General features: G+C 41.8%; 1 protein-coding gene across 3 annotated transcripts in view; it reads right to left on the minus strand.

The window, feature by feature from the left end:
* Positions 1–3,004: 3,004 nt before the first annotated feature.
* The window catches only part of MGME1 (mitochondrial genome maintenance exonuclease 1), a 22,555-nt gene continuing 12,914 nt past the window's right edge, over positions 3,005–12,645 (minus strand). For all 3 annotated transcript variants that reach the window (XM_023217806.3, XM_026456115.2, XM_023217805.3), the window contains 2 exons: positions 5,806–5,938; positions 3,005–4,175 (listed from right to left, as the gene is read on the minus strand). In XM_023217806.3, coding sequence (XP_023073574.1) covers positions 4,014–4,175; positions 5,806–5,938 — 295 coding nt within the window. In that variant the 3' untranslated portion in view covers positions 3,005–4,013. The remainder of the gene's footprint in view (positions 4,176–5,805; positions 5,939–12,645) is intronic.

Here is a 12,645-nt window from a genome sequence, read left to right on the forward strand (position 1 = left end):
CTCCTGACCTCGTCATCTGCCTGCCTCGGCCTCCCTAAGTGCTGGGATTACACTACTTTTTAATTTTTAGAGATGGGAGTCTTTCTATGTTGCCCAGGCTGGTCTCCAGCTCCTGGCCTCAAGCGATCCTCTAGCCTTGGCCTCCCAAAGCACTGGGTTCAAGGTGTGAACCACTGTGCCTGGCCTGTAACAATCTACTTATTTTACATCTATTTCTTAAGTAAAATGGAAAAAAACCCTCAAATCTGAAACCAAAACATTATTTATTTATTTATTTATTTATTTATTTATTTGAGACAGGGTCTCATTCTGTTGCTGAGGCTGGAGTGCAGTGGTGCAATCTTGGCTCACTACAACCTTTGCCTCCCAGGCTCAAGCGATCCTGACTCAGCCTCCCAAGTAGCTGGGACCACAGGTGCATGCCACCAAATCTGGCTAATTTTTTGTATTTTTGGTAGAGACAGGGTTTTGCCATGTTGCCCAGGCTGATCTCAAACTCCTGAGCTCAAATGAACCACCCGCCTCAGCCTCCAAAAGTGCTGGGATTAGTCATGAGCCACTGTGCCTGGCCATCTTTTTATGATTGGATCTTCACAAATGCATTACTCAACCTGACAATTGTTATTGTCAAGGCAACGTACAAGCCTTTTGCTCATTCAGGGGTCTCTCCCCAGAGATTCTCTCTAGTTCCCTTCAATAGTATAAATAACTGAAGTGGATCAGTAGGTTAGACTTACCAGCAGAAGCACATATCTGCTTAACTTTTAGGCCTCTGCTGCTGGAAGGGAGGGAGGAAGGAAGGAAGTCAGTTCTACCTTTTACTTAGTATTGAGTGATTTAACACATAGCTCCAAACAACTTATTGTTTCTTTAAACATGGAAGTTTCAACTATTCTCTATTTTGTTTCTTAAAAGTTTTTTTCTCCAATGATTCCCTTCCTTCACTTTTTTGTTGAGGGATGGGCAGGAACACAGCGTAGGTTATAATCAAATATTTAATTGCTCAGGTGGAAACCCTCAGTGATTAAAACAAATTACCCTTCTCCAATTCCTTTTAAAGCCAGTAGGCAAATTGGTTACCTAGAAACACACTGACTTACCATTAACCCCCTTCCTATATTTACCAAGGTCAACAAATATGAAACCGTAGGTTTCCTAGAATTATAATAGGTTTATAGAGGCTAATGTTCTCAGATTATCAGGCTCCGAGGAAGAAGCCAGGTGTAAGGGGGAAAAAGGCCATATATGTATGTGTGTGTGTGTGTGTATATACATACATACATGCATTTTTTTTTTTTTTTTTTTGAAAAAACAAAATTGGCTTTTGTCAGCATGGAACTTCTGTCAGTTGCTGACTGCATTGGTAAGAATGGGTAGAACTCTGGAGGAAAAGGAAATGCAGTTAGCTTTGAAGCCAATGGATTTTCTCAAAATGAAACACTGGAAGGCAACGTTTTGTACTTCTGAGAAAGCCTCCTCAGAAAAGCAATATACACACACCTCCTTTAAAAAATTTTAAATTATCCTTGAGAGTCTCTCCTTACTTTGAATGCTCAGTTTCATTTCACTGGAGTTGCATATGCAGTATATCACTTAGGCAAAAGAGATCGCAACCAACAATTCCTAACACGTGTTAATTTTTTTTTTTTTTTTTTTTTTTGAGACGGAGTGTCGCTCTGCTGCCCAGGCTGGAGTGCAGTGGTGTGGCCTTAGCTCACTGTAACCTCTACCTCTTGGATTCAAACGCTTCTCCCGTCTTAGTTCCCCGGGTAGATGGGACTACAGGTGTGCACCACCACCCCCAGCTGTTTTAATTTTTAGTAGAGAAGCAGGGTTTTACCATGTTGGCCAGGCTGGTCTCGCACTCCTGACCTCAAGTGATTCACCCGCCTTGGCCTCCCAAAGTGCTGAGATTACAGGCATAAGCCACTGCGCCTGGACTCATACATGTTAATTCTTGAAAAACCACGACTCATGTAGAAACTCAAATTTGACTTTCTCATCCTATGCTTTCGTAGTAATAATTTTTTTCCATTGACGTTAGCATCTCAGGAGATGTGACCCCCGAGGAGTATCACAATTGTCAGGAGAAACTGGGGAGGCCTTGAGCTCAAGAAAACCTGCCCAGGGATTTACCTTCTCTGTTCTTATACCAACCACATCCTCCTGGTCACACTCTTCTGAGGGGCTCCCTCATAGAACTTTTCAGGCCACCATTATCTTGGGAGACTCCTGGTACAAAGTGACAGGTCTGAGGCAAATTTCTATTTACACAACAAAACACCTGTATTAAAATGAAATTTTGCAGCTGGTCAGTGACTCGCGCCTGTAATCCCAGCACTTTGGGAGGCCGAGGCAGGCGGATCACCTGGGTCAGGAGTTCGAGACTAGCCTGGTCAACATGACAAAACCGTCTTTACTAAAAACACAAAAATTAGGAGGGCGTGGTGGTGCACACCTGTAATTCCAGCTACTTGGGAAGCTGAGGCAGGAGAATTGCTTGAGCCTGGGAGGTGGAGGCTGCAGTGAGCCCACTGCATTCCAGCCTGGCTGACAGAGCCAGACTGTCTCAAAAAAAAAAAAGAGAAATAAATTTTGCTAGGTCTAGCCTCCTAAATTCTAGGTTGAGGCTTATTAGAGCAGAGTGGCAAACTCTGCTAGTACAACTTTTAATTGCCTCACTTCATTTTTGACTGGAAATTACAGGCTACAGAAATATGTATCTGCAGCTTGAGAAAAACCCACATGAATGCAGAAGTGTATAGAGATAATACAAAGGTCCCCGGTCCCCCTTGATCCTCCTGTCTCCTACCCGAATCTTGCTTTCCTTGCCAGGTGACCATGGCTGAGGGCTTAGTGAGGACGCTTTCTTTTATGCACTTACATAGAACTCTCACCAAAGCTATTGGGCTGGTGGTAAAACTCTGAATTATAAACAAAGTGCAAACGATTTCCAGGTTTATAAAATTATCCTATAAACACACAAAGTAAACAAAACCAAAGCTTCATTACTCATATCTTGTATTTTATTTCTTACGAAAATGGCTACCCAAAGAAGTCATTGTAGCAGGCTGCTATTTTAAGGCAGCAACTATAACTTAAATGCTAACAGACTCACTCCATAAGACAGAAAACCCTTCCCCAGGGCTGTAATGGGCATCTAAGTTTCCCAAACCCAGTGACAACTAATAATTTTTATTACCTATTGAATAGAAACAAATGGATTTTAATAGTTCCCCTCCCCTATATCTAAAAAACTCCACAAACAATAATTGACTCTATCTACATGATCCCTTGACTCACGCCAGAAATAGCTACTAAAACACTTACAATTGTGATGTTCAAACTGGCCTCTGGCTACTTCTGGCGGTTATTTGGTGTTATGCAACAGCATATTGCCAGCGACATGGTGAATATACTGTCTTTATAGTCGGCAATGTTTAGTTGAGGCTAATCACGTATTTATTTTTTTAAAAGGTTAAATGTAAGCTTTTCCCAACTGAAATATATAGAAAACCCCAATGTATGAAACAAGTTTTAGGCATTGGTGTTGGCAGTGGTGGTGGGCTGATGTGTCCTCCCTGCACACAGCTGGGGGTGTGTAGCCCCTTCCCCTCTGGGTGAACCCTGGGGAAATCTTGGCACCCTCAGCCTCACTGCCTTCCAATCTCAGCTCAAAGATTGGGCATCCTGCCTGGGATCCCCCCCAAAAAAGGTCCCTCAAGGGAGTCCAAGAGTCACCAGCATGACTGCCCATCCTGCGTGTTCTGCTTTTAGGTAAATAAGAGGTAGCATAGCTGGGATTTCACTTGCCGAAGCCTAGCTCTCTACATCTAGACTTTGGGGCTTTTCAGTCTTTCTGGTAACAACACATTTCAACACATTAATACTTCTACTTGTGTTCATATAGCACTCAGATCCAGTGGCACCTCATTTTTACACTGGAATAAATGGCAATCTACGTTCCCAAACTGTGAGAAGGTGCTGAATGTTCCCAAATAGCGTTCTGTTCCCTATTCTGGTTTCTGAATATTCTGGTTCTTTTTCTTTTCCGTATATTCTTCTAGTCGAAGAAGCCACTTGGCCCAGTACTGGGAACAGAGCTCTGCATCCATGAAATGTGGGTGGGCAGGTGATCCGTCTTTGTAGGCCACCACAATTAAGCCACATTGAACCTAGGAAGAAACACAGGGCAATTCTGGTTTCACTACAGTAGTCCAGAGTTTAGGTTCATTTCCTTCTTACTCCAGGGCAAACTCAGTATAAAACAATCTACAGGATATCTCCTAACTCAGTTTCTAAAGTGGGTTGATCAAAGACTGCACCAGGACACAAGAACACAAAGATGACAGATAAAACATTAAAGACTGGACTGTGATCATTACAGAGCCATCAAAAAAAAAAAAAAAAAAAAAAAAAAAACCCCAAGAAGAGGGTGGAAAAGTGCTGTTTTTTTCCTTTTTTGAGACAAGATCCCACTCCCATCGTCCAGGGTGGAGTGCAGTGGCACAATCTTGACTCACAGCACTCTCGGAGCTGAGGCAGGCACTATTTAAGGCTGATTTTTCTTATTTTTAGTAGTTGATGGGGTTTTGTCACGTTGCCCAGGCTGGTCTTGAACTCCTGGGCTCAAGCAATCTGCCCACCTCGGCCTCCTTCAAAGTGCTGGGATTACAGGCATGAGTCACCACACCCAGCCAAAAAGTGCTATTTATTTATTTAGAGACAGTCTTGCTCTGTTGCCCAGGCTAGAGTGCAGTGGCACAACCTTGGCTCACCGCAACCTCCGCCTCCTGGGTTCAAGCAATTCTCTTGCCTCAGCCTCCCAAGTAGCTGGGACTAGAGACACACACCATCACGCCCGGCTAATTGTTGTATTTTTAGTAGAGACAGGGTGTCGCCATGTCAGCCAGGCTGGTGTTGAACTCCTGACCTCAGGTGATCTGCCCACCTCAGCCTCCCAAAGTGCTGGGATAATAGGCTTGAGCCACCACGCCCGGCCTATTTATTTTTGAGACAGGGTTTCACTCTGTTGGCCAGGCTGGAGTGCAGTGGTATGATCTCGGTTCACTGGAACCTCTACTTCCTGGGCTCAAGCAATCCTCCCACCTCAGCCTCCCAAGTAGCTGGCACCATAGGTGCGCGCCACCATGTCCAGGTAATTTTTGTATTCTTTTGTAGATATGGGGTTTCACTATGTTGCCCAGGCTGGATTTGAACTCCTGAGCTCAAGCAATCTGCCTGCCTCGGCCTCCCAAAGTGTGTGAGCCACTGTGCCCAGCCAAAAAGTGCTTTTTTAAATGGGAGAAGAACAAGGAAGAGATTAAGCAGTGGGATAAAAAGAGATTAAAAAAAAAAAAAAAGAGTGAAAACCTCAAGGAGTTCTATTTTTTAACTTTTTTTTTTAAAACAGTTTTTCTCCTCCTACCCCTCTGACCAAGAAGTTTTTTTTTGAGACGGATTTGAGATGGAGTCTCACTCTCTTGCTAAGGCTGGAGTGCAGTGGCGCAATCTTGGCTCACTGCAACCTCCACCTCCTGGGTTCAAGCAATTCTCCTGCCTCAGCTACCAGAGTAGCTGGGATTACAGGCATGAGCCACCATGCCCAGCTAGTTTTTGTATTTTTGGTAGAGATGGGGTTTCACCATATTGGCCAGGCTGGTCTTGAACTCCTGACCTCAAGTGATCCACCTGCCTCGGCCTCCCAAACTGCTGGGATTACAGGCATGAGCCACCTCGCCCGGCCTGGAGTTACAGTTTTAAGTAAGCATTGAGCAAAGCTTTAAGTAGAGGCTGTGTCCTGACCTGAAAGCTGTAATTGGTGTCATGGTTCATGGCACCCATGTATGCCACAACTTGCAGTGGGTTGTCAAATGTACTTTGAATAAAAGGCTTTGGTTTCTCTGATGTCTTCCAATCAATCACACACAGCTTGCCCCTAAAGAGAAACCACAGGAAGACTTTGTAAGTAATAGATGACACTGAAAATCTCTACTAGGTTAACCCTCCTCTTACGTATAGTTTGTTGTCACCCAATGACCATCGCTCCTATTCACCATTTTTTTCCTTTTTTTAAAAAGAGATGGGGTTTCATATGTTGCCCAGGCTAGACTCATACTCCTGGGCTCAAGTGATCCTTCCACCTCAGCCTCCCAAGTAGCTGGGACTATAAGTGCACCCCACCACTTTTTCTTTTCTTTTTTTTTTTTTTGTATCAAATAACCAGTGGATTCCTCCCCCCCTCCCCTATCCTGGTGGGGTTTATACTTGCCAATAACTGGTGACTCTCAAAGGACTCTATTGGTTCAATCTGTCTTTCATGACTTCAATTTCAAAATCAGCAGTTTATAGGGAAATTTTGTACAAAGCATGTACATTACTTACATGTCACTATAGCTCTAGACAGAGTTACACCTCATGCAAATTCAGTCTAGAGCAGCACTGGCTAAAATAAATAAAATGTGAGTCATGTGTCATTTTAAATTTTCTAGTAGCCACGTCGGAAAAGAAAAAAAAATGCAGCTGAAATTTTATATTTTACTTACCCAACATATCCAAAATATCATTTCAACATGTAATCAACAAATGATTAATGGGATATGTTACATTCTTTTTTGTACAAAGTCATTGAAATCTAGTTTGTATATTGTTACAGCACACCTTAGTTTGGCCTGACCACATTCAAATGTTCAATAGCTATAGGGTTAGTGGCTACTCTACTGGACAGTGCAGGCTTACAGATTAATTTTATTGTCTTTATAATGGTTTTGTAATATTGCCAAGTTTGACAATCTATGTAATTGAGGAAAGGGCCCCAGTAATTCTAGAAGGCTGACATTCCTGGTTCCTTTTTTTTTTTTTTTTTTTTTTAGATGGAGTCTCACTGTCGCCCAGGCTGGAGTGCAGTGGCGTAATCTCGGCTTACTGCAACCTCTGCCTCCTGGGTTCAAGCGATTCTTCTGCCTCAGCCTTCTGAGTAGCTGGCATTACATGTGTGCGCCACCTTGCCCAGCTAATTTTTGTATTTTTAGTAGAGATGGGGTTTTGTCATGTTGTCCGGGCTGGTTTCAACTCCTGACCTCAAGTGATCCACCCTCCTTGGCCTCCCAAACTGCTGGGATTACAGGTGTGAGCCACCATGCTATATTTCTGCCACAGACCACTGTTTGTAGCAATGTACTGTAATTATAGGACTTAATAAATGAAAAAACAAAACAAAACAAAACACCCTAATAGCATTCTGAAAACTATAAAATATTGATGAAAGAAACTGAAAATGATACAAATAAATGGTAAGATGTCCTCTGTTTATGGACTGGAAGAATTAATGTTGTTAAAATGTCCATACTATCCAAAGCAATCTATAGGTTCAATGCAATCTTTATCAAAACTGCAATGGCAGGCCAGGTGTGGCAGCTCACACCTGTAATTCCCAACACTTTGGGCGGCCGAAGCAGGCAGATTGCTTGAGCTCAGGAGCCCGAGACCAGCCTGGGCAACATGGTGAAACCCTGTCTCTATGAAAAATACCAAAAAATCAGGCAGGTGTTGTGGCTGGAGCCTGTTGTCCCAGCTACTCAGGAGGCTGAGCCTGCGAGGTGGAGTTTGCAGTGAGCCAAGATTGCACCACTGTACAATAGCCTGGATAATAAAATAAAATAAAAATAAACAAACAAACAAATAAATAAATTCTGCCAGGCACGGTGGTTTACACCTGTAATTCCAGCACTTTGGGAGGCCAAGGTGGGCAGATCACCCGAGGTCAGGAGTTCCAGACCAGTCTGGCCAACATGGTGAAATCCCTTCTCTACTAAAAATACAAAAATTAGCCAGGCGTGGTGGTGTACACCTGTAATCCCAGCTACTTGGGAGGCTGAGGCAGGAGAACTGCTTGACCTGGGAGGTGGAGGTTGCAGTGAGCTGAGACTGCATCACTGCACTGCAGCCTGGGCGACAAGGGTGAAACTCCATCTCAAAAAGAAAAAAAAAAAAAAATTCCAACATCATTTTTCACAGAAATAGAAAAAAAAAAATTCCTAAAATTCACATGGAACCACAGAAGACTCCGAATAGCCAAAACAATCTTGAGTAAAAAGAACAAAGTCAGAGGCATCACATTCCCTGATTTCAAAGTACAGTCACATGTAGCTTAATGACGGGGATATGTCCTGAGAAATGCATGGTTAGGCGATTTTGTCACTGTGCAAACATAGAGTATATTACACAAACCTACGGAGGATCACCTACTACACACCTAGACCTTTGCTCCTCAGCTACAAACCTGTACAGCATGTTACCGTACTGAATACTGCTGCCAACTGTAACACAATAGTAAGCATTAGTGCATCTAAACACACTTAAACATAGAAAAGGTACAGTAAAAATATGGTATAAAAGATAAAAAATGGTACACTTGTATAGGGCACCTACCATGAATGCAGCCTGCAGGACTAGAAGTTGCTCTGGGTGAGTGAGTGAGTGAGTGAGTGGTGACTGCATGTGAGGGCCTGGGTGGAACATTACTGTATACTATTGTAGACTTTATAAACACTGTACACTTACGCTACACTAAATGTATAAAAAACATTTTTATTTCTTCAATAATACATTAACTTTAGCTTACTTTCACTTTTTTAGTGTATAAACTTCTTTAATTATTTTGAGATGGCGTTTCGCTCTTGTTGCCCAGGCTGGAGTGCAACGGTGTGATTTTGGCTCACTGCAACCTCCACCTCCCAGGTTTAAGCCATTCTCCTGCCTCAGCCTCCCAAACAGCTGGGATTACAGGCATGCACCACCACGCCCGGCTAATTTTGTATTTTTAGCAAAGATGGGGTTTCACCATGTTGGCCAGGCTGGTTTCAAACCCCTGACCTCAGGTGATCCACCCACCTTGGCCTCCCAAAGTGCTGGGATTACAGGCATGAGCCACCATGCCCGGTCACTTATTTAATTTATTAACGCTTGTAATAATACTTATCTTAAAACAAACACATCGTACAACTATACAGAAATATTTTCCTTTTCTTTTTTCTTTTGAGACAAAGTCTTGCTCTGTCACCCAGGGTGGAGTGCAGTGGTGCAACCTTGGCTCACTGCAGCCCCCACTTCTTGGGTTCAAGCAATCTTCCTACCTCAGCCTCCTGACTAGCTGGGATTACAGGCATGTGCCACCACGCCCGGTAATTTTTTGCATTTTTAACAAAGATGGAGTTTCACCACGTTGCCTAGGCTGTTCTCGAACTCCTGACCTCAAGTGGTCCACCTGTCTTGGTTTCCCAAAGTGCTGGGATTACAGGTGTGAGCCACCATGCCCTAGCCTCTTTCTTCATATCTTTATTCTACATGCTTTTTCTATTATTAACATTATTTTTTACTTTTTAAACCTTTGTTAAAAACTAAGACACAAACATACACATTAGCCTAGGCCTACACAGAGTCAGAATCATAGTAAATACATAAGCCAGTAATAGTTGTTTATTACCATTATCAATTATATACTGTAGTATACATAATGGTATGTGCTGTTTTGATATGACTGAATAGTAGGTTTACACTAGCATAACCATGAACATGAGTAGTATGTTGCACTAGAACATAACATCAGTAGATGATAGGAGTTTTTCAGCTCCATTATAATCTTATGAGACCACTGTTTACATGCAGTCTGTTGTTGACTGAGATACTGTTATATGGAACATGGCTGTATAAGGTAAAGCTGTTGTAATCAAACAACAGCATGATAATGGCATAAAAACAGACACCTTAAACCAATGGAACAGGACAGATAGCCCAGAAACAAAACCATGAACTTACAGTCAATTGATTTTCAATAAAGGTACCAAGAACAAATGATGGGGAATGTCTTGTCAATTGTGTTAGAAAAACTGGGTATCGACTTGCATAAGAATGAAATTGTACCCTATCTCATACCACATACAAAAAGCAACTTAAAATTTAAGACCTGAAACTGTAAAACTGCTAGAAAAAAACACGAGAAAAGCTCCTGGACACTGATCTGAGCCATGATTTCTCGGACAGAAGCCCAAAAGCACAGGTAACAAAAGCAAAACCAGACAAATGCATCCAATTAAAAAACTTCTGCATAACAAAGGAAACAATTAACAGAGTGAAGATACAACTCACAGGATGGGAGAAAATATCTGCAAACCACATATCTAATAAGGGGATAACATCCAAAATACATAACGAACTCAAACAACTAAACAGTAACAAAACAAATAACTTGATTAAAAAATGGGCAAAGGAGCTCAATGAATATGTCTTAAAAGAAGACATGAATGGCCAACAGATAGATGAAAAAAAACCTCAAAATCTCTAATCATTAGTGAAAGGTAAATCAAAATTACACTGAGCTATTATTATCTCATGCCTGTTAGAATGGCTATTATCAAAAAGACAAAAGGTAAGTGTTGGTGAGGACTGCAGAAAAGAGAACCCTGGTAAACTGTTGGTGGGCATGTAAATTAGTATAACCATTTGAGAAAACACCATGGAGGTTCCTTAGAAAACTAAAACATCTAAAAACTAAAACCAGAACTACTATATGATCCAGGAATCCTACTTTTCGGTATACAGTCAAAGGAATTAAACTCAGTATGTTGAAGAGACACCTGCAATCCCAGGTTCACTGCAGCATTATTCACAACCGCCAAGATGTGGAAACAACCTAAGTGTCCACCTATGGATAAATGAATAAAGAAAATGTGGAGATGTGTATATATATATATACACACACATTCAAATATATGTATCTCTCTCCACATTTTCTTTATATACACACACACACACACACACTAGAATACTACACAGCCTTTAAAAAGAAGGAAATTCTGTCATTTGTGACATGGGTGAACATGGTGAACATTTTGTGGCTGGCTTATTTCATTTTGAGTGAAATAAGCCAGCCACAAAAAAACAAATACTGCATGATTTTATATGTGGAATCTAAAAAAGTCGAACTCGGAAATAGAGAGAGTAGAATGGTGATTACAACAGGATAGGGATGGGGAGTGGGGAGGGGGAAAGGGAAGATGCTGATCCATGGGTACGAGGTTTCAGTTAGGCCAGAAGAATACATTTTAGTGATCTGTTGCACAGCATGGTGACCGTAGTTAATAACATATTGTATATTTAAAAGTTGCTAAAAGAGTAGATTTTACAGGTTCTCACCACCAAAAAATGATAAATAGGTGAAGTGATGGATATGATAATTAGCTTATTTAATCTTTCCATTAGGTATACATATATCAAAATATATTGTAGCCCATAAATATACACATTTGTCAAAAATATTTTTTAACATCATAGCATAAACCCAAATTAAAAGCGCAGTAACAGTTCACAAATAGCTCTTAAATGAAAAGATGCTCAGTCTCAATTATGTAAAATGCAAATTAAAAACACAATGTTATCAAAATTATTAACACTGTATTGTTAAATGTATTCACTCATATTCTTGGTAATTTAAAATGCATACCCTTGACCCAGCAACTTTCCTAAAGAAAGTATAGGATAGCAATGGCTTGATATCCTGGGTACAAGTGAAGTGACAAGTGCCTGGGAGATTTAAGAAGTAGTCATGTCCAGGTCTACTTCAGACCAACTAAATGTATTGTAACTGCATATATCACACGTCTAAAACAAACAGGCCAGGTGTGGGGGCTCACACTTGTAATCCCAGCACTTTGGGAGGCTGAGGTGGGTGGATCACCTGAGGTCAGGAGTTCGAGACCAGTCTGGCCAACATGGTGAAACCCTGTCTCCACTAAAAATAAAAAATTAGCTGGGCATGGTGGCGCATTCCTGTAATCCCAGCTACTTAGGAGTACAAGGCAGGAGAATCGCTTGAACCTAGGAGGTGAAAGTTGCAGTGGCCCGCACCATTACACTCCAGCCTGGGCAACAAGGGCGAAACTCCATCTCAAGAAAAAAAACAAACAAAACAAACAAATGAATCTGTGCATCTGCCTAGAACACTTCTGTAATATACAGAGAGGCACATTCGCTGCAGCACTGTTTGTAATTATGGAAGACTAGAAATAACCGGAATGCTCCCAATAGGGAAATGGATAAGGCTCATTCATACAAAAGTATATAAAACACGAGTTAAGAGAGAAGTAGGGCCAGGTGTGGTGGCTCAAGTCTGTAATCCCAGCCCTTTGGGAAGCTGAGATGGGTGAATCACCTGAGGTCAGGAGTTCAAAACCAGCCTGGCCAACATGGCAAAACCCCACCTCTATTAAAAATACAAAAAAAATTAGCCGGGCACCTGTAATCCCAGCTACTCACAAGGCTGAGGCAGAACTGCTGGAACCTAGGAAGCAGGTTATAGCCAGTCCAGATTGTGCCACTGCACTCCAGCCTGGGCGAGCAAGACTCTGACTCACACACACAGAGTAGTAGATTGGGCAAGGTGGCTCATGCCTGTAATCCCAGCACTTTGGGAGGCTGAGGTGGGAGGATCACATTTCCTTCCCATTAGTCTGGGCAACTCAGCAAGACTTATTTCCATAAAAAATTAAAAAAAGAAGTAGATCAAAATAATAATGCCAACATCTACTGAATATATAGTATGCATTAAGCACTGTTCAGGGAATATCTCATTTTATTTTTATAACAACC

This window comes from Piliocolobus tephrosceles, chromosome 20 (assembly GCF_002776525.5).
Source record: "Piliocolobus tephrosceles isolate RC106 chromosome 20, ASM277652v3, whole genome shotgun sequence".
Classification (NCBI taxonomy): Eukaryota; Metazoa; Chordata; class Mammalia; order Primates; family Cercopithecidae; genus Piliocolobus; species Piliocolobus tephrosceles.